The sequence below is a fragment of the Monodon monoceros genome, unplaced genomic scaffold (genome assembly GCF_005190385.1).
Source record: "Monodon monoceros isolate NGI ecotype Baffin Bay Population unplaced genomic scaffold, NGI_Narwhal_1 Super_Scaffold_21, whole genome shotgun sequence".
Classification (NCBI taxonomy): Eukaryota; Metazoa; Chordata; class Mammalia; order Artiodactyla; family Monodontidae; genus Monodon; species Monodon monoceros.
This window is the reverse complement of record NW_021703778.1, coordinates 52137634-52160483: the sequence shown is the minus strand read 5'-3', so window position 1 is coordinate 52160483 and position 22850 is coordinate 52137634. Positions and strand designations below refer to the sequence as shown.

The 22850-nt window shown below is 42.3% G+C and overlaps 1 protein-coding gene across 1 annotated transcript in view; it reads left to right on the top strand.

The window, feature by feature from the left end:
- Positions 1-563: 563 nt before the first annotated feature.
- GABRG3 (gamma-aminobutyric acid type A receptor gamma3 subunit) overlaps positions 564-22850 on the top strand; it is a 596233-nt gene continuing 573946 nt past the window's right edge. Inside the window, exons 1-2 of the mRNA XM_029239805.1 lie at positions 564-805; positions 5845-5993. Of these exons, the coding sequence (XP_029095638.1) occupies positions 753-805; positions 5845-5993 (202 nt within the window). The 5' untranslated portion in view covers positions 564-752. The remainder of the gene's footprint in view (positions 806-5844; positions 5994-22850) is intronic.

Here is a 22850-nt window from a genome sequence, read left to right as displayed (position 1 = left end):
CGCGGAGAACCGCTACCTAGTGTTGAATTGCGGGGAGGAGGGCATCCCGTCGGGCTCGAGGGCTCTTTTCGGACTACCGGGTGCCTATTCCGGGGCCCTCCCTCAGGCTCCCGGAGGGATCCCTGAGCCTCCCCGCCCCCGCCCCCTCCCCCGCCGGGCCCCGCCCCCTTCCTGGCTCAAACTACGGATCCTTTCAAACCTAGCTTTCTTCGCCTCGCGCATTGTCAAACATGTAATTGGGGGAACTCCACCCAGCCGGGGCCTCCTCGGAGTCGCTGCCAGAGTAGCGGCCGCCTCCCCGCCCCCACTCCGGAGCGCACGGCGGCCGCACAGCGCGCGCAGAGCCCACCGCCCTGGCAGCGGCGCGCGGCGCGGCTCGCGGCTCAGGGCGGGGTGGGCTGCTGCGGGCCGCGGGTCTTCTGGGCCAGGGACCGCCCGCGCCCACCTGCTCCCGCCTGCTGGCTGCGCGGACCCGGCGCCGGTGCGCGGGCGGGGGCTGTGCGCCGCGGGGACCTGGTGTCCCGCGTGAGCCAGGCGGAGCCGCGCGCAGACCCGCTGGCCGTCGGGGGCGCGGCCGGCCGCCAGAGCCCGCACCTGTCCCGCCGCGGCGGCCAGGCGCCCGAGTCGCGCCACGGTCGGCGACATCGGAGGCAGCGAGGGCACGGAGAACCGGCGGAGGCTAGGCCCGCGACCCGGAGGAAGCCGCGCGCGGCCCGAGGCCTCGGACCCTGAGTCCCACGTTCCACGGCACCATGGCCCCAAAGCTGCTGTTGCTCCTCTGCCTGTTCTCGGGCTTGCACGCACGGTAAGTGGCGCCCGGGCTCCGCATCTCCGGAGGCTCCGAGACTGGAGGGAGGGCGGCGGGGGGCGCTGTCCCCCGGCCCCAAGTCGCCGGCGCGCCCCGCCGTCCGTCGTCTGGGCTGCGGCATATCCTGCCAGGGCCGCGGGGAGGAGACGGGAAGTCGGCCGGCACCCTACCTGTCCCATCTACCCCGGACATGGCCATCTGCCTCTCCGGGCTGGGCGACTGCAGCCTTCTCTGCAGCCTGAAACATGGGGACTCTGAGATTAATGGGCTCTTCTCCTGAAGCTTTTAGGATCTGGTGGTTTTAAGAGGTTTTGAAAACCAACATCATAGGGGAAAGACTGTGTCTACCTCCTACCCCTCCCCCAAGTGTTTCAGCGCTGTGCGCGCGCGCGCGCGCGCGCACACACACACACACACACACACACACACACACAGCACACACAGCAACATTCTGTATCATTTTCATCACTGAAATTTCCCAGGACCCAGGAGTTACGGTTTCCTACCTGCCCAGTTTAAACCGGTCTTTGTGAGGAGCAGCCGGGCTGGAGGCAGGTGGAGGAGGACTGGGGCAAGGTGGACAGCTGAGAGCCCTGCTTCTCAGAAAGGATTTTCTTCCCAGGTCCTGCGAGCACACGCACAGTACACATATGCACCCCTTCTACATGAGCCACTTTCACACACGGGAGCATGCACAAACCTACCCCTATAAAGCAAGCATGTTGAAATTGATAATGTTTTCTACCTAGTAACTGTAAGAAATTACCTCACCATAGATACCCCAACCTTCCTCCCAGGACACCAACCACCTAATGGGAGCTTAGAAATGCTCCAGGAAGAGATGAAGATGGCTCATGAGGGTGGAAAGACAGTGAGACCAGAGGGGTTAAACACTGTTGCTGTGAATATAACTGGAGATTCTGGGTTTGGTTCCTTTAATTCTGTCTCGGGCTAGATCTGTAGCCCAGAACTTGAAGACTGCCCTGTGCTTTACAAATTAGAGCAGCTCCCTTCCTCCCATCCTGCTCACCACCCCAAGAATCTCAGGGCATCCCTACCCCCAAAACACTTTTGTTTTGGCACCATCTTCATTTCCTAGATCTGGGAGCTAGAAAACTAGAGAGCCTTCCTGTGGGCTGTAAGCCCTGCAGTTGTTAGCAGGCAATACCTGGAGGTCTTGCATGTTCATTCACATTTGTGAAGTACCAAAGAACTAGGAAGGTACATTAACAAATCCTACAAGATGTGAATGTGAATGGGTCATAGTTCTCCCTCCCTACCTTTGACAGACCCTGAGGAAGAAAGTCCTGGCCCTCCCCACCGCACACTGCTGGTCTTTGCTAAGAGTTGAGAGTGAGAAAGGCAGATTGTGTGTGCTGGGGAAGGCAGACTCATGGCAGCTCTTTCAATCAGGCTGCACACTCCTTGGGCCTTCAACTGAAGTTTCTTCCTGTCTAAGGAGCTAGCTGGGAAGGGAGATGGGAGTGCACTCTCTGAGGTTGATCCTGCCTGGATGTATCTCTTTTTAGAAGCAGACAACACCAGGCACAATGTGGAGGTCCCAGGTCATATACAGATCTGAGGTTATATCTAATCGACCTTCCTATTGCCACCGACTGGATGCAGTGACCTGCAGTTCAGGGTTAGATAATCAGCTGTTTAGATCTATAGATACATGTTAGAAGGAAACCCGCTATTGTCTTCATTACTTTATGTGCTTAGTAGGAAGGTATCTGGGTGTCTAACTTGAAGTGCTCAGGTGTCTAGGGATTCCCAAACACATATACAATCTCTGGGGATTCTTCATCCTTTCATTTTGCCAAGGCAGGTGTAACAACTTTAATATGTTCTATGTCTGGGTTGATTCCATGGCCTTGATAATAGAGGTTGCACATCAGTTGGAAAAAATCCAAGTTTTAAACTAATTTTGTTGCTGTATACCTCTCCTTTGAAAGTGTCTTTGCTCTTTGAATGGGTTTTACAGACATATAAAGTAATCTGATGTCCAGCATCACCTTTCAAAACGGTTATTAAGTCTGAGAGGGTTCTCATTTGCACTCTGGCATGCCTTCCTGGTGTTGAAGAGCCCTAGAGAAGGCTCTGACAGTTGTGCTCCATGGTGATGGCTTGGCAGCTCCGTGGAGAGAAAATAACCCATTCTGACACCTATGGAGGAGCTTATTCTACATTAAAACGCATTAAGTCACACCTGGACCTTGGTGATACCATAAGCGGATGGCTAATTGCTTTCTGAGGTTTAGGAGCTCCTTTTTATGTTTATAGATGCATCCAACTTTGTCTCTGCCCTTGTAGCTGAAGAGAATGTGTAAGACATGAAAATACTATATGATGGCTGAGCTGTCACTACATCACCAATTTGTTTTTAAGAAAAGTGTAATGATGGTGTTTAGGACCCAACAATCCGGATAACATAACACTGATGAAGATTATATATAACCCACTTAGAATTTAGAAAAATAGGACATTTTTGTTTTATTCACATTCTGGTGAGTCCCTGAGATTGGGTTTTCATCAAAGGGAGGATTTTCCTTTGGGCTGGTGGTTCGGCACTAGCACTGGGAAGCTTCGATTTCATTCTCTGAAGTCCTGCAGCAAACTGACATGGCATCAAGATTGGGAGGAGCCCAGTGTCGGCCCAGAGCATCGCTGCCTGTGTGCTGCCCGCTGTCCCCCCCAACCCAGCCACAGAGCCACGAGTGTCCCATTTTTACCTCCCGAAGGGGAAGGGGCAGGAGAGGATGCTGCAGCTGTTCCTTTCTTTGTCTCCTCCCTCACCTACACTGAGCTAAGAAGCTTACGCAATTTCAGGAAAACCCTCTCATCACCACTTGACTGCTAGAGGGAGAATTAGTCTCATAATACCTGTTATTGACATAGCTCAAAGTATTTTTCAGAAACTAAGGCTGTGTATACAGAAAACTGATGAAGAGTTAGTGTGCTCCTTCTGTGAACATATGAGTGTTGGGGCAAGAGAAGATACAGAGCATGGAGAGCATGGTCTGGTCTGTGCTGGTGAGCTGTCTCTGGGGATGAGGGAGGGGAGGGGAGGGGAAGAGACAGACAGCAGAGGAAGAGAGGACCGCACTGTGGGCGAGGTGGAAGGAGTCCTGAGGATGCTGTATGTGATCCTGCCCAGTTGATCTGTCTCTCTGTCCATAGTCTCCCAAGTGTTTTTGCTGTGGACTGAACTGCCAGGTCCTGTGGGCAATGGTTGGCTCCCAGCAATCCATGTCCTGCAGAACCTGCTTCCACCCACTTTTTTGAAAGATGATAAAATTAACATTCCTGACAATATTCCTGATAAAATATTCTTCATTTAAAATTCTGTAGTGTTATTTATAAAACATCAGGCTTACAAATAATGAAATGAAGTATATGAGTTCTTGAATATGTGTCCCAAATTTTGCAAGTTCCTATTGATGGTGAATATTCAGTGTGAAAAAAATCCACGGCAACTTATAGTTCCTATGGATGATTTATTCTAAACTTCCAGTCAAGAAATAGAATTATAGTTTGTCAGCCAAGGAAAGAATTAAAAGATGTCAATCTTTGAGATATATGCCATATACTTATTATCAAAACTTCATGTAAGTGTATATATTCATATAGGACTAGACTGACACTGTTCTGATCTATGTTAAGGCTAGTTAACACTCATAAAAAGACTCATGTACATATGACACATACATAGATTATACAGATGTTATATATTATAGTTACATGTTATAATATATTATGTAAGTATATATATATGATTCTGAGGCGTTAAACAAAGTAGAGATAATAAACTTTAAAAAGTTTATTCTTTTCATTTATTTCATGTTCATTACAGATAATTTAGACCATTCTAAAAACTAACTTAAAGACACACGTCCCAGAACACAACTGCCCTGAGATGTTGTTGCCATTTTGGCTCCCATCTGGGAAGCTAATCAGAAATGAGCTCATACTCAGGACAAATAAACCTCAATGCAATTTTCTGTTCTATATTTTGTTCTCTTTTGCGAAGAAAAAAAGTCATTACAGTGCACCCACTGACAAGCCATAAAGGAAGAAGGTTGCTTGTTTGTTTGTGTGATGAGCTTTTTTGCCCTGGTAAATGGCAGGCCCCCTGGAAGTGCTACTTTGAAGAGAAGACTCTGCTCTTTTCAGGCCTGGATGGCTGTGTTGCTGAGATGGCCTCACTCACTAAGGAAGCTAGCTTGTCGTTTTGAGACCGCTCCATTCGAGTACTCCTGTGAGCATGTATCACCCAGGAGAGGTGCCTGTCAGGCTCAGCTCAGGAGAGACCCAGATATGCTCAGCGTTCATTTGGACACATTTATTAAAGGGCCAAATGGTAAAGACATATTAGAAAGGTTTTAATTTTTAATGTCTGTATTAGCCTGCTCTGTAAGAGATGAATCAGTTTGTGTGGTAGGAGGCATGTAAAATCACCAGAGGGTGTTTACCAACCAATATCGCTGTTCGTTGGCACCCCACATGGGTGCTGGCAAAGCATACCACCTCCTCGTATCCCTGTGTCTGCCTAGACCAAAGGTGCTAGTCTCCATGAGGAGCACAGAGTCAGATTCAACAATTTTCAGTGAGTGCATTCTGAAGAAGCTGTTCTTACCTTCAACTAAAATGAGGTCTTGGCAGTGGGGAGTGGAAACAGCAAGATGTTTGTTCCTTGACCTTCAGAGGTTCTCAAGGTTGATCCAAGGAAGGCTGACTCTGCTGGTTGGCCTTCATGCATTGAGTTATTATGATGTCTATGGTTTAACATGGACATGGAATCATTTTGTGACATTTAATGAAAACATCATGCTATGTTAATAGTACTATCATTCTTGTTGGATTCTTTCTTATTTGTGTTTTGTTTTACTTTTTTAATTTTAGAGATAATCTATTGGTTGGGATGAGTGTACTAGGGCCTTTCTACCTATTTCAGTGGTGCTTGGGTGAGCCAAAGCTTGACACTTCCTGGAGCCATTGCTACAACTTATATGTCATACTTTGTGCCATAATTACAGATCCAGAAAGGTGGAAGAGGATGAATATGAAGATTCTTCATCAAACCAAAAGTGGGTCTTGGCTCCAAAATCACAAGATACAGATGTGACTCTTATTCTCAACAAGTTGCTAAGAGAATATGATAAGAAGCTGAGGCCTGATATTGGAAGTGAGTGTTGATGTTTGTTATTCCAGTAGGAAACATACTGTAATATATTTTTAAAGTTTTTATTTTAAATAATTATAAAGTCACAGGAAGTTGCAAAGGTAGTGCAGTCACACAATTCGTGGGTATCAAACCAGGAGTTGACATTGGTACAGTGTGTGTACGTGGCTCCACATCATCTTGTCATGTGTGGATCTGTGTAATGACCACTATAATTGAGACGCAGAACTGTTTTATCACCATGAAGATTCCCCTCCTCCAAAATTTCTAACCCATCAGCCACTAATTTGGTCTCTATTTCCATATTTTTGTCATTTTGAGAATGTTGCATATGTGCACTCATTCAGTACGTGACCTTTTGAGATTGGCTTTTCTTCCCTCAGCAAAATGATTTTGAGATCCATTCAAGTTGTTGCCTGTATCAGTAGTTTGCTTTTCTTATTGCTAAGCAATCTTCTATGGTATGGATAGACAAAAGTTTGATTAATGTTTATTGAGGAGCATTTTGGTTGTTTCCAGGTTTTGACTATTACAAATAAATGACTGTGTGCATTTGTATGCAGGTAATTTGCATGGACATAAGATTTTATTCTCTGGGATAAATGCCCAGGAGTACAATTGCTAGGTCCTATGATAAATGTTGGTTTAATTATTTTTAAGAAACCGTCAAACTCTTTTCCAAACTTTCTGTACCATTTTCTATCCCAACATCACTATGTGAGAGATCTTCACCAGCAATTGGTATTGTCACTATTTTTTTATTAACATCTTTATTGGGGTATAATTGCTTTACAATGGTGTGTTAGTTTCTGCTTTATAACAAAGTGAATCAGTTATACATATACATATGTTCCCATATCTCTTCCCTCTTACATCTCCCTCCCTCCCACCCTCCCTATCCCACCCCTCCAGGCGGTCACAAAGCACCGAGCTGATATCCCTGTGCTATGCGGCTGCTTCCCACTAGCTATCTACCTTACATTTGGTAGTGTATATATGTCCATACCTCTCTCTCGCCCTGTCACAGCTCACCCTTCCCCCTCCCCATATCCTCAAGTCTGTTCTCCAGTAGGTCTGTGTCTTTATTCCTGTCTTACCCCTAGGTTCTTCATGACATATTTTTTCCCTAAATTCCATATATATGTGTTAGCATACGGTATTTGTCTTTCTCTTTCTGACTTACTTCACTCTGTATGACAGACTCTAGGTCTATCAACCTCATTACAAATAGCTCAATTTTGTTTCTTTTTATGGCTGAGTAATATTCCATTGTATATATGTGCCACATCTTCTTTATCCATTCATCCGATGATGGGCACTTAGGTTGTTTCCATCTCCGGGCTATTGTAAATAGAGCTGCAATGAACATTTTGGTACATGACTCTTTTTGAATTTTGGTTTTCTCAGGGTATATGCCCAGTAGTGGGATTGCTGGGTCATATGGTAGTTTTTGTGGTTTTTTAAGGAACCTCCATACTGTTCTCCATAGTGGCTGTACCAATTCACATTCCCACCAGCAGTGCAGGAGTGTTCCCTCTTCTCCACACCCTCTCCAGCATTTATTGTTTCTAGATTTTTTGATGATGGCCACTCTGACTGCTGTGAGATGATATCTCATTGTAGTTTTGATTTGCATTTCCCTAATGAGTAATGATGTTGAGCATTCTTTCATGTGTTTGTTGGCAGTCTGTATATCTTCTTTGGAGAAATGTCTATTTAGGTTTTCTGCCCATTTTTGCATTGGGTTGTTTGTTTTTCTGTTATTGAGCTGCATGAGCTGCTTGTAAATTGTGGAAATTAATCCTTTGTCATTTGCTTCATTTGCAAACATTTTCTCCCATTCTGAGGGTTGTCTTTTGGTCTTGTTTATGGCTTCCTTTGCTGTGCGACAGCTTTGAAGTTTCATTAGGTCCCATTTGTTTATTTTTATTTCCATTTCTCTAGGAGGTGGGTCAAAAAGGATCTTGCTGTGATTATGTCATAGAGTGTTCTGCCTATGTTTTCCTCTAAGAGTTTGATAGTTTCTGGCCTTACAGTTAGGTCTTTAATCCATTTTGAGCTTATTTTTGTGTATGGTGTTAGGGAGTGATCTAATCTCATACTTTTACATGTACCTGTCCAGTTTTCCCAACACCATTTATTGAAGAGGCTGTCCTTGCTCCACTGTACATTCCTGCCTCCTTTATCAAGATAAGGTGACCATATGTGCGTGGGTTTATCTCTGGGCTTTCTATCCTGTTCCATTGATCTATCTTTCTGTTTTTGTGCCAGTACCAAACTGTCTTGATTACTGTAGCTTTGTAGTATAGTCGGAAGTCAGGGAGCCTGATTCCTACAGCTGCGTTTTTCGTTCTCAAGGTTGCTTTGGCTATTCGGGGTCTTTTGTGTTTCCATACAAATTGTGAAATTTTTTGTTCTAGTTCTGTGAAAAATACCAGTGGTAGTTTGATAGGCATTGCATTGAATCTGTAGATTGTTTTGGGCAGTATAGTCATTGTCACAGTGTTGATTCTGCCAATCCAAGAACACGGTATATCTCCCCATCTATTTGTATCATCTTTAATTTCTTTCATCAGTGTCTTATAACTTTCTGCATACAGGTCTTTTGTCTCCTTAGGTAGGTTTATTCCTAGATATTTTATTCTTTTTGTTGCAATGGTAAATGGGAGTGTTTTCTTGATTTCACTTTCAGATTTTTCATCATTAGTGTATAGGAATGCCAGAGATTTCTGTGCATTAATTTTGTATCCTGCAACTTTACCAAATTCATTGATTAGCTCTAGTAGTTTTCTGGTAGCATCTTTAGTATTCTCTGTGTATAGTATCATGTCATCTGCAAACAGTGACAGCTTTACTTCTTCTTTTCTGATTCGGATTCCTTTTTATTTCCTTTTCCTCTCTGATTGCTGTGGCTAAAACTTCCAAAGCTATATTGAATAAGAGTGGTGAGAGTGGGCAACCTTGTCTTGTTCCTGATCTTAGTGGAAATGCTTTCAGTTTTCCACCATTGAGGATGATGTTGGCTGTGGGTTTGTCATATATGGCCTTTATTATGTTGAGGAAAGTTCCCTCTATGCCTACTTTCTGCAGGGTTTTTATCGTATATGGGTGTTGAATTTTGTCAAAAGCTTTCTCTGCATCTATTGAGATGATCATATGGTTTTTCTCCTTCAATTTGTTAATGGTTTATCACATTGATTGATTTGCGTATCTTGAAGAATCCTTGCATTCCTGGAGTAAACCCCACTTGATCATGGTGTATGATCCTTTTAATGTGCTGTTGGATTCTGTTTCCCAGTAGTTTGTTGAGGATTTTTGCATCTATGTTCATCAGTGATATTGGCCTGTAGTTTTCTTTCTTTGTGACATCCTTGTCTGGTTTTGGTATCAGGGTGATGGTGGCCTCGTAGAATGAGTTTGGGAGTGTTCCTCCCTCTGCTATATTTTGGAAGAGTTTGAGAAGGACAGGTGTTAGCTCTTCTCTAAACTTTTGATAGAATTCACCTGTGAAGCCATCTGGTCCTGGGCTTTTGTTTGTTGGAAGATTTTTAATCACAGTTTCAATTTCAGTGCTTGTGATTGGTCTGTTCATATTTTCTATTTCTTCCTGATTCAGTCTTGGCAGGTTGTGCATTTCTAAGAATTTGTCCATTTCTTCCAGGTTGTCCATTTTATTGGCATAGAGTTGCTTGTAGTAATCTCTCATGATCTTTTTTATTTCTGCAGTGTCAGTTGTTACTTCTCCTTTTTCATTTCTAATTCTATTGATTTGAGTCTTCTCCCTTTTTATCTTGATGAGTCTGGGTAATGGTTTATCTATTTTGTTTATCTTCTCAAAGAACAAGCTTTTAATTTTATTGATCTTTGCTATTGTTTCCTTCATTTCTTTTTCATTTATTTCTGATCTGATTTTTATGATTTCTTTCCTTCTGCTAACTTTGGGGATTTTTTGTTCTTCTTTCTCTAATTGCTTGAGGTGCAAGGTTAGGTTGTTAATTCGAGATGTTTACTCTTTCTTAAGGTGGGCTTGTATTGCTATAAACTTCCCTCTTAGAACTGCTTTTGCTGCATCCCATAGGTTTTGGGGTGTCAAGTCTCCATTGTCATTTATTTCTAGGTATTTTTTTATTTCCTCTTTGATTTCTTCAGTGGTCACTTCGTTATTAAGTAGTGTATTGTTTAGCCTCCATGTGTTTGTATTTTTTACAGATCTTTTCCTGTAATTGATATCTGGTCTCATGGCGTTGTGGTCGGAAAAGATACTTGATACAATTTCAATTTTCTTAAATTTACCAAGGCTTGATTTGTGATCCAAGATATGATCTATCCTGGAGAATGTTCCATGAGCACTTGAGAAAAAAGTGTATTCTGTTGTTTTGGGATGGAATGTCGTATAAATATAAATTAAGTCCATCTAGTTTAATGTATCATTTAAAGCTTGTGTTTCCTTATTTATTTTCATTTTGGATGATCTGTCCATTGGTGAAAGTGGGGTGTTAAAGTCCTCTATTATGAATGTATTACTGTTAATTTCCCCTTTTATGGCTGTTAGTATTTGCCTTATGTATTGAGGTGCTCCTCTGTTGGGTGCATAAATATTTACAATTGTTATATCTTCTTCTTGGATCGATCCATGATCATTATGTAGTGTCCTTCTTTGTCTCTTCTAATAGTCTTTATTTTAAAGTCTATTTTGTCTGATATGAGAATTGCTACTCCAGCTGTCTTTTGGTTTCCATTTGCATGTAATATCTTTTTCCATCCCCTTACTTTCAGTCTGTATGTGTCTCTAGGTCTGAAGTGGGTCTCTTGTAGACAGCATATATATGGGTCTTGTATTTGTATCCATTCAGCCAATCTGTGTCTTTTGGTGGGAGCATTTAGTCCATTTACATCTAAGGTAATTATCGATATGCATGTTCCTATTCCCATTTTCTAAATTGTTTTGGGTTTGTTACTGTAGGTCTTTTCCTTCTCTTGTGTTTCTTGCCTAGAGAAGGTCCTTTAGCATTTGTTGTAAAGCTGGTTTGGTGGTGCTGAACTCTCTCAGCTTTTGCTTGTCTGTAAAGGTTTTAATTTCTCCATCAAATCTGAATGAGATCCTTGCTGGGTAGAGTAATCTTGGTTGTAGGTTTTTCTCCTTCATCACTTTCAGTATGTCCTGCCACTCCCTTCTGGCTTGCAGAGTTTCTGCTGAGAGATCAGCTGTTAACCTTATGGGGATTCCCTTGTGTGTTATTTGTTGTTTTTCCCTTGGTGCTTTTAATATGCTTTTTTTGTATTTAATTTTTGACAGTTTGATTAATATGTGTCTTGGCATATTTCTCCTTGTATTTATCCTGTATGGGACTCTCTGTGCTTCCTGGACTTGATTAACTATTTCCTTTCCCATATTAGGGAAGTTTTCAACTGTAATCTCTTCAAATATTTTCTCAGTCCCTTTCTTTTTCTCTTCTTCTTCTGGAAACCCTATAATTCGAATGTTGGTGTGTTTAATGTTGTCCCAGAGGTCTCTGAGACTGTCCTCAGTTCTTTTCATTCTTTTTTCTTTATTCTGCTCTGCAGTAGTTATTTCCAATATTTATCTTCCCGGACACTTAACCGTTTTTCTGCCTCGGTTATTCTGCTATTGATCCCATCTAGAGTATTTTTCATTTCATTTATTGTGTTGTTCATCATTGTTTGTTTCATCTTTAGTTATTCTAGGTCCTTATTAAATGTTTCTTGCATTTTGCCTACTCTATTTCCAAGATTTTGGATTATCTTTACTATCATTATTCTGAATTCTTTTTCAGGTAGACTGCCTATTTCCTCTTCATTTGTTAGGTGTGGTGGGATTTTATCTTTCTCCTTCATCTGCTGTGTGTTTTTCTGTCTTCTCATTTTGCTTTTCTTACTGTGTTTGGGGTCTCCTTTTTGCAGGCTGCAGGTTCGTAGTTCCCGTTGTTTTTGATGTCTGTCCCCAGTGGCTAAGGTTGGTTCAGTGGGTTGTGTATGCCTCCTGGTGGAGGGGACTAGTGCCTGTGTTCAGGTGGGTGAGGCTGGATCTTGTCTCTCTGGTGGGCAGGTACACGTCTGGTGGTGTGTTTTGGGATGTCTGTGGACTTACTATGATTTTAGCAGCCTCTCTGCTAAAGGGTGGGGTTGTGTTCCTGTCTTGCTAGTTGTTTGGCATAGGGTGTCCAGCACTGTAGCTTGCTGGTCGTTGAGTGAAGCTGGGTGTTGGTGTTGAGATGGAGATTTCTGGGAGATTTTTGCTGTTTGATATTACATGCAGCTGGGAGGTCTCTTGTGGAACAGTGTCCTGAAGTTGGCTCTCCCACCTCAGAGGCACAGCACTGACTCCTGGCTGCAGCACCAAGAGCCTTTCATCCACACGGCTCAGAATAAAAGGGAGAAAAATTAGAGAGAAAGAATTAGTAGAAGTAGGAAGAAAGGACGAACGAACGCACAAACGAAAGAAAGAAAGGAGGGAAGGAAGGAAGAAAGGAAGGAAGGAAGAAAGAAAGAGAACAGAAGGAAAGACAGAAAGAAAGGAGGGAGGGAGGGATGGTGGAAGGAAGGAAGGAAGGAGGGAAGGAAGGAAAAAAGAAAGAAAGAAAGAAAAAGTAAAATAAAATAAAGTAAAATATAATCAAGTTGTTAAATGAAAAATAATTATTAAGAAAAAAAAAACAAAAAAAACGGACAGATAGAACCTTAAGACAAATGGTGGAAGCAAAGCTATACTGACAAAATCTCACTTGGAAGCATACACATATACACTCACAAAAAGAGGAAAAGGGGAAAAAAATCATAAATCTTGCTTTCAAAGTCCACCTCCTCAATTTGGGATGATTCGTTGTCTAAAGGAGGGAAGGAAGCAAAGAAAGAAAGAAAGAAAGAAGATAAAGTAAAATAAAATAAAGTTATTAAAATTAAACTTAATTATTAAGAAAAAAAATTAAAACAAAAACAGACGGACAGAACCCTAGGACAAATGGTGGAAGCAAAGCTATACAGACAAAATCTCACACAGAAGCATGCACATACACACTCACAAAGAGAGGAAAAGGGGAAAAAATCATAAATCTTGCTCTCAAAGTCCACCTCCTCAATTTGGGATGATTCGTTGTCTATTCATGTATTCCACAGATGCAGGGTACATCAAGTTGATTGTGGAGCTTTAATCCGCTACTTCTGAGGCTGCTGGGAGAGATTTCCCTTTCTCTTCTTTGTTCTCACAGCTCCCAGGGGCTCAGCTTTGGATTTGGCCCCGCCTCTGTGTGTAGGTCGCTGGCGGGCGTCTGTTTCTTCTCAGACAGGACGGGGTTAAAGGAGCCGCTGATTCTGGGGCTCTGGCTCACTGAGGCCGGGGGGAGGGAGGGGCACGGAGTGTGGGGCGAGCCTGCGGTGGCAGAGGCTGCCATGACGTTGCACCAGCCTGAGGCCCGCCGTGTGTTCTCCCGGGGAAGTTGTCCCTGGATCCCGGGAATCTGGCAGTGGCGGGCTGCACAGGCTCCCCGGAAGAGGGGTGTGGATAGTGACCTGTGCTGGCACCCAGGCCCTTTGGTGGCGGCAGCAGCACCCTTAGCGTCTCCCGCCCGTCTCTGGGGTCTGTGCTTTTAGCCGCGGCTCGCTCCCGTCTCTGGGGTCCGCGCTTTTAGCCGCAGCTCGCGCCCGTCTCTGGAGTTCCTTTAAGCGGCGCTCTTAATCCCCTCTCCTCGCGCACCAGGAAACAAAAGAGGGAAGAAAAAGTCTCTTGCCTCTTCGGCAGCTCCAGACCTTTTCCTGGACTCCCTCCCGGCTAGCCGTGGTGAACTAACCCCTTCAGGCTGTGTTCATGCAACCAACCCCAGTCCTCTCCCTGCTCTCCGACCGAAGCCCGAGCCTCAGCTCGCAGCCCCGCCCACCCCGGCGGGTGAGCAGACAAGCCTTTCGGGCTGTTGAGTGCCGGTCGGCACCGATCCTCTGTGCGGGAATCTCTCCGCTTTGCCCTCCGCACCCCTGTTGCTGTGCTCTGCTCCGCGGCTCGGAAGCTCCCCCCTCCGCCACCCGCAGTCTCCGCCCGTGAAGGGGCTTCCTAGTGTGTGGAAACCTTTCCGCCTTCACAGCTCCCTCCCACTGGTGCAGGTCCCGTCCCTTTTCTTTTGTCTCTGTTTTTTCTTTTTTTCTGTTGCCCTACCCAGGTACGTGGGGAGTTTCTTGCCTTTTGGGAGGTCTGAGGTCTTCTGCCATCATTCAGCAGGTGTTCTGTAGGAGTTGTTCCACGTGTAGATGTATTTCTGATGTATCTGTGGGGAGGAAGGTGATCTCCGCCTCTTAGTCTTCTGCCATCTTCCCCTCCGCCTGTCACTATTTTTTGTTTTAGCTCCTCTAGTAGGTGTGTGTCCAATAGATTGATATCTCTTTGTGGTCTTAATCTACATTTTCCTAATTGTTAAATTTTCTTTATGTGCTTATTTGCCAATAGTATATTCTCTTCATCAAAATGTCTCCTCATATTAGTTGCCCGTTTAAAAATTGGATGATTTTGTTTTATTTATTTTTCTACTGCTTTGTTAATAGTCCTTTCTGTAGTCTAGATATGATTCCTTGGCCAGATGTAGTTTTCAAATTTTTTCCCTCATGTAGCTTTTCTTTTCATCCTTTTAACAAGATCTTTCAAAGAGGAAAAGTTTTTAACATGGAGGAAGTCCAAGTTACTGATTTTTAACTGTTTTATGGAACATACTTTTGGAGTAATGTCTAAGAACTCTTCATGAAGCCCTAGTTCCTGATTTTCTCCTGTTTTCTTCTAAACGTTTTATAATTGTAGGCTTTACATTTAATTCATTATCAGTTTTGAGTTAATTGTTATAAAAAATCAAGGTGTGAGGTTTAGAGCTAAATTTCTTTTTCTTTTGCTCATGGATATGTGGTTACCTTATTACCATTTGTTGAAAAAACTATCCTTCCTCTTTGAATTATGTTTGCACATTTGTCGAAAGTCAGTTGGCTCAACTTCTGTGGGTTGTTTCTGGGCTCTTTATTTTCTTCCATTTATCTATGTGTCTATCACTGTGTCAGTACCCACAGTCTTGATTGTTACAGCTATGTAACATGCCTTGGAATTGGGTGGAAGTAATTCAACCTCTTTATATTTTTTTAATATTTTATTTATTTTTGGCTGCGTTGGATCTTCGTTGCTACGTGCAGGCTTTCTCTAGTTGCGGTGAGCGGGGGCTACTCTTTGTTGTGGTGCGTGGGCTTCTCATTGTGGTGGCTTCTCTTGCTGCAGAGCACGGGCTCTAGGCACGCAGGCTTCAGTAGTTGCAGCATGTGGGCTCAGTAATTGTGGCTCGTGGGCTCTAGAGTGCAGGCTCAGTAGTTGTAGCTCACGGGCTTCGTTGCTCCGCAGCACGTGGAATCTTCCTGGACCAGGGCTTGAAACCATGTCCCCTGCATTGGCAGATGGATTCTTAACCACTGTGCCACCAGGGAAGTCCTCAACCTCTTTATTTTTCAAAATTATTTTAGCTCTTATAATACATATTTTTCATATGAATTCTAGAATTATCTTGTCTGTATCTACAAAAATATCTTGTGTTAAATCTTTATATCAATTTGGGAAGAATTGACATCTTTACTATGTTGAGTATTTTGATCCATAGACAGGATATGTCTTTTCATTTATTTAGATCTTCTTTAGTACCTTACATTCAGTGTTTTACAGTTTTTAGTATACAAGTTCTGAATATATTTTGTTAGATTTGCACCTAAGTATTTCATGGTTTTGGAGTGCTTGTAAATGGTACTGTATTTTAAAATTTCCTTCTCCCTGTGTTCATTGCTGGTATACAGAAATATGGTTAATTTTTGTAAGTTAATGTTGCGTCCTCTGACTTGCCAAGCTCAGTAGTTTTAGGAAGTTTTTTTTTTTGTTTGTTTTTGATAGGTTCCTTGGGATTTTCTGTGTATATCATCAGGTCTCCTGCGATTGAGACTTTTATTTCTTGCTTTCCCATCTGTATACCTTTTATTATTATTTTTCTTACCTTGTTGCACTGGCTAGAACTTCCAATGCTACATGAATAGTAGTAGTGTGAGTGGACATCTTGCTTTGTTCTGGATCTTAGAGGAAAAGCATTCAGTCTTTCACAATTAAGTGTAATGTTAGCTAGAGATATTTTATATATATTTTCACCAAGTTGAGAAACTTCCCTCTATTTCTAGTTTTCTGAGAGAATATTTTATTTTGTCATGAATGGGTGTTGAACTTTGCCAAATACATTTTCTGGATCAGTTGATATGATCATGTGATTTTTTTTTTTTTACACAGCTAATATGGTGAATTACATTGGTTGATTTTCAAATACTGAACCAGCTTTGCATCCCCAGGATAAACCACGCCTACTTATCATGTTTAATAATACTCTTTTTTGAAAACTTTTAATATATTGCAGTATTCTATTTGCTAATCCTTTATAAACCTTTTAATATCAGTGGGGCCTATAATAATATTCCTTGCTTCATTTCTGATATTGGTAATTTGTGTCACCATTCTTTTTTTCTTTGTCATCTTGCTAGAGGTTGGTTCCATTGACCTTTTTGAAGAACCAACTTTTTGTTTCATTATTTTTCTGTATTGCTTTTCTATTTTCAATTTTATTATATTTTGCTATTTATCTTTATTATTTACTTTCTTCTGTTTGCTTTGGTTTTATTTTGCTCCTCTTTTTTGAGGTAGCATTTAGAGTCTCGACTTGAGACTATTCTTTTCTAATGTAAGCATTTAATGCTCTAAATTGCACTTTCTGCACTGTTTTAGCTGTATCTCACAGATTTTGCTCTTTTGTATTTTCATTTTCATTCAGTTCAATGTATGTTTTACTTCCCCTGAGACTTTTTCCCTCTTTAACTCATGGATTATTTATTTATTCATATTTTTAAAAATTTATTCATTATTTTTTGGCTGCGTTGGGTCTTCATTGCCACATGCGGGCTTTCTCTAGTTGAGGTGAGCAGGGGCTACTACTCTTCATTGCGGTGCGCGGGCTTCTCACTGTGGTGGCTTCTCTAGTTGTGGAGCATGGGCTCTAGGTGCATGGGCTTCAGTAGTTGTGACATGCGGGCTCAGTAGTTGTGGCTCATGGGCTCTAGAGTGTAGGCTCAGTAGTTGTGGCACACAGGCTTAGTTGCTCCATGGCATAAAGGATCTTCCTGGACCAGGGCTTGAACCCATGTCCCCTGCATTGGCAGGTGGATCCTTAACCACTGTGCCACCAGGGAAGCCCCCTCATGGATTATTTAGAAGTGTGTTTTTAGTTTCCAAATGTTTGAAAGCCTTCCTGTTATCTGTTGCTAATTTCTAGTTTGGTTCCATTGTGATCAGAGAACATACTCCGTATGAGTTCAAAATTCTTTTAAATTTGTTACTATTTAATTTATGGCCCAGTATATGTTTTGTTTTGGTGAATGTTCCATGGATACTTGAAAAGAATGTGTATTCTGCTGTTACTGGATGAATTGGATCCTGTTGTTTGATACTTTTGTTGAGTTCTTCTATATCTTTGCTGATTTTCTATCTAATTTTTCTATCAATTGTTTTGATAGATTAACAATTGATAGATTTAAAAAGACCAAGACAAGGGTAGTGTTCTTGGCCAGGAGAGAAGTGCATACCTATTCATGGTGATGGTCAGAGAACATGGGGGTTGTTGCAGACACATTTTTCATAGGATGCACCTAGTCTATGGCTTGTTTCCTCTTCTCCGTGGGGCTCAGTTTCATTTAGAGCCCTGCAGCTTGCCAACCCTCACACTACCCCAGCTGCCCCGTCCCTCTGTTTTTCCAAGTTTGAGGCTCATTCTCCAATTTATCTGTATCAAGACATAGAATTACACTGGTCCCAGTAGGCATAGAATTTCAAAATCCTTGTGGTGTAGTGTGCAGAGGGTTTGGAGATACATGTCCTGTGCAGTATTGGAGCAGTCTTGTCATCTTTCTGTGTCTCAGTTGCCTCTTTCATATGATGAAGGAGGGGAACAAATTACTCTTAAACTTCCTTCTTGCTTTAAGGTATTTATTCACTGAGCAATACATCTAAATTACCATTGCACAAGGTTCATAAATTCAATTGTCACCACAGTTTTCCCATCATAAATACATAAAAAGTCTACCCAGTATGAAAAGTGTGCAGCAATTCTGCATTTACATGGAAAGAGAAGATTGAGAAAATGTTACTAATTTTCTCATTAATTGTCAGACACTGTGCTTGACCTTAGAGCAAAGATAAATAAGACTCGCTCTTTGCCCTTCTGGGTAAGTTTAGTCCAATTGGTCCTTTGTTTATCTTGTGCTAGAACATAGCAAAGTGCCTTCCATACGTGGTGCCATTGGAAATATTATTCAGCACCACATTCATCCTCTGAGGGGGAAAATTGGAAGAAAGTGGGTGAAAATGGGTAGAAAGTGGGTAAGCTTGGCTTCCAACCCAGATCTCTCTGACTCTAGCTAGATCACTTCACTATTTATAGAAAATGCAAGGCAAGTCCATTCAAAATCAGGGGGCCCCTCTTAAATACTCACATGACACAACACTTGGGAGGGGATGTTCTAAGGCTTTGTCATGTGCAACAGGCAAGCAGAATTCACAATTCTAAAAGATTTTATTTTTCCTTTAAGGAAAAATAAGGAATTGTGAATTTTCCAAATGAAACAGCATAATACAAAGAACAAATGCTTCTTTCTTAGAAGGCAGCTCTTCTAAAGCCTCATGTCATTTGGTCCTCAGAAGTCATTTTCATATATCAGAAGGGCTCTGTGGTTTTTGAGTGAAAGAGATTTAAAAAACAACTAAATATAAAACCATATAGTAGTATGCTCCTCTTTGGTTTCATGACTTGAAAGTTCCACCATGCACATTGTCATGGTCCTGGGGCAGCAGGGTGACCTGATGAAGCGCCCCAGGGTCACTGGGTATCTTAGGACTCCTCTTCCTGTCTCACTTAAATGCTAAATAATGTCTGAGTGGCAGAATCCGGCAACTCACTGATGTTCAGAGTAACTGCCCAAGGACAGCTCTCCTGGTAAAAGATACTGAATTAGACACCATTTTTGTTCATGGTGTAGAGGCCTCTGCTTTAAGGGATAATTTACTATAAATATCTGAATTTCTTTTCTCACTACTTTTTTTCACATGTAGCAATATTTTATTTGTTGTAACCATTGTGCTTCCTCATCAAGGTGCAGTCAAGTTATATTTATATAATACAGTGCTGTTCGTGGATTTATCAGTCGTTTGTTGTAATTACCAGTTTATTTGCTCCCCTCCATTATCAGTCCCATCCTCTCTCAGCCAGTCGGCCCATATTTACTGAGCATCCCCTCTGCATCCAGCCCGGGGCTGTGGACAGGTGGGGAGCTGCCTGATACTGCCTACACTTGGGTTCTTCTGAGGGGAAGGGGAAGGGGTCTGCAGGTAGCATCTAGGATTTGATAATGCTATTCCCACTTTGGAGTAAAGCAGGCCTGTTAAGGCTCTCCCTGGCTTAAACTCCTTAGAAACTCCACTTGCTTCTAGGATGAAGTCCAAGCCCCTTCAGATGACAAAGAGAGGTAAGCGCTCTGGCCCTTGCCTACTTTTTTTATGTGTCACACCATCTAGGAACACCCAGCCTCCTGTCTTCTTCAACTGCATCCTTGCTGTTATCTCTTTCCAGCCTGTGATCCTCTTAACCCCTCTCCCATTTCCCACACGGAGCTCATTCCAGCCTCCCTTCCAGCCTTGATGTTTTCTTCCATGGCCTGCACTCCCTCACCTCCCTGCTGGGCTGTATCAAGTGTCTCTCCCCTGATTTCTTCTAGCATCAATTTTTCATCTTTCCATGGGATTAATAAATTCTGAAGGACTGTCTTGAGGATGGCATAATGTGGTGTAACCATGAAACAGTTTCTGCAACATTTTTGTATACTTTTTACAAGTTTTTCAGCTGAGAACTGTCCACTAGGATACAGTTCCTAATTCCTAACTTTAGATACATCAGTTTACATTGGCATCTCCCAACATACGTAGTCCAAGTGAATCCACAAAGATCCAACATCAGGAAATAAATTAAATGGCTCATCACTGTTATTGTCAACAGTAAATAGAATCGAACAGACTCATTTATGTTGCATAGAAGTAACGTGTCCACATGTTACTCTTATTAGTTTTCAGAATACAAATTGAGATCATTGTGTTTTAAAAATACTCACTATTTTCCCAGCTATTGTCTCTCCTCAGCTAACTTCTGAATTATGGATGTATCTGTTTTAGTTTCCCATCTTTAACTATCTGTCATTCTAAGTAATACTTCAGCTATGTCCCTTGCTATTTTCAGGGCTATGCAGGGTGTCATTTATCTCAGCAACACACCTTGTTGTGTGGGCTCAAAAATGCTGGAGGAGGATAAACCTTCTAATAAGATAATTGTAAAAAGGAAGGGAAATGACCTGAGTGAGTTTTTCTCCCTTCGGGGTTTCAAGAAATTTGAAGCACTCTCCTGAAAATAGATTATTACAGAATACAGATTCCCTCCCTGTCCATAATCTGGCCAGTCTACGCTAAATGCAATCAGTGTTGGGAAAAATAAAATTGGCTTTTAAAGGTGAATGAACATGGTGAAGACATGCACGATGTGTAGAGATGACCCATGGGCTCATTTAATTCAGGGAGAACATCTGAAAAGCCTCCTCTTGGCTGTGTCTGTAGCCAGAGGGATTAATTTTCTGTTCCTCTTCCTCATGTGTTTGCATATCTGGATTTCTTTTCCTGGCTTTCCTAAAGCTTATTTTCCAAGTTTAATTAGAATTTCTTCTAAATGTGGAATTAGGAACATCCAGTGTGAGAGGAAGCTGATGATGTGGGTGGTGAGGAAGTGCCTTGGTGGCGGAAGACAGGTCCCCAGCTCCTCCCAGTAAGGGGTGCCCACCGGCCCCACCAGAGTCAGAGCCTGAGAGGAGAGGCCACTGCCCCTTCTTTCCTTCAGGCTTGCGGAGAGGCCTTGGCAGCCCAGCACTGACTCAGGTACTGATATGACCCAGACAGACCCTGTAGGGTACTGCAGGAGGAACTCCTGCCCTTGCCAGGGTTGTGTTCCCAATGAGGTAGGAAGAGGGAAAATGAGTAAATAGTGGGAATACGATCCCCAATGGGACAGGAGTTAGCTCTGTTGCAGAAAATAGATGTTAAAAAAGTAAAAGAAATAATAAGTGGGCCTTAAAGTATAATTTTTAAAGCAAGCCTTATCACACTGCTCTTTAATATCTTTCAGTGAAAAATTATGAGCATAATTGAGTTACCATAGAACTGTGAAATGAATGCTTACAGACTTTTGGTCACAGATGTGATATCTCTGAGAGAGGCCTGGCTCAGCCCATGGAAAACCAGAGGAAGTTCCCACACATCTTCCTCACCTGGTTCCTGGGGTGTGTAAATGTGACAGCTCCTGCCAAGTCCGGCCAGGGTTTTGAGAGTTCAAGTTAGATCGCTGAATTTGAGAGAATTTTGAAATGTGTGAGGGGCTGTACAAAGAATTAAATATTTAGATATATTATGATTTATATTGGTTCTATAGAATTGTCCTTCATCCTGATGGGTTTCATATTTTAAGAAAAAATAAGAGACATGAGGTTTTAATTAAAAGGAATGAAGTATAAAGGTTGAAGTTCAGGTGCTTGTATGTCAGAGGAAGAGGGAGTTGGAGGTAGGATGGGGGATATTTTGGGGTCCCTAAAGCACACAATCTAGCTGCCTCATCTGGGCACAGATTTTTGGATGACCGCTCTAACTCAAGTCAAACTATTTTTTCCATTCTTACTGCACAGCAGATGACTGTCTCAACTGAACATTTAGGTTAGCCTGGCTAGTCCTCACCTAAAAAGCACAGCCTACTCTACAGACAGGTGAGTTGTCATTTCTGGGCAATTACTGTATATCCAGATAATAATTCAGATGTATTCACTGCACTCTCAGGACAGATGTAGGAGGAGAGGAAACAGGCACTCTTAATTGCTGTGCTTGAAGTAAGAGCTATTACTGTAGACTTAGTTAGCTGTTTATATCACAAAGTTAATTCAAATGCATAGGGGAGGTGGAGAACAAATTTTGTGGAGAAATTATACCTGTCATCTCCAGGAGAAACTAATTAGGTATCCAGAGGATTCTGAGTGAAGAGCCATTACCTCAGCTCAACACACGTTGGCAGGTGACCCTTCCCTGCGTATTCCCCACCTTTCACACACATACCTTAGTCCCGTGGCACGCTTACCTAAGGCACCATTCTGTGTAAGACAAGGCCATATTATAGCTTATGCATGCAGTTCAGTTCATTAAAAATACTTTTTACTAGGCTATTATTTCTTGTTGAGAAAGAATATAATGGGGTTTCAATATATAAGTATTTTATTTTTTCTTATATGTAATTTGGTAAATAACTCAGGTCACATGTCCCTAGGAATAATCTAATGACTGCATTGATTTGAATATGCAGTTCAGTTTATAGAATAACAGATGATCTATTTCTTATGTTTATTCAGTACTACTGTAGGAATTGAGCAAATTAGCTTCACGTGGATTAGAGAGTGTTTGAGTGAGAAAAAATCTGGACTCATATAATGGGTTCCTCTACCAGTTACCGGCAGATTCCCTGACCTCACTGGTGGAGGTTTCCATCTCTAAATGGAATAATTAAAATGACATCCAAGTCCTGTTGTAAGAGTTATAGACTATAACACCTGGCCCGTAGAGAGGACAGAAAGTGGCAGGTGCCTTGTGTCCCCTGTGTTCCCAGACTGGCACACTATTGTGGCTGTGGTTTCAGCTTGGTTTATGTGCAGTGGAATAGAGCCCTCAGCTCC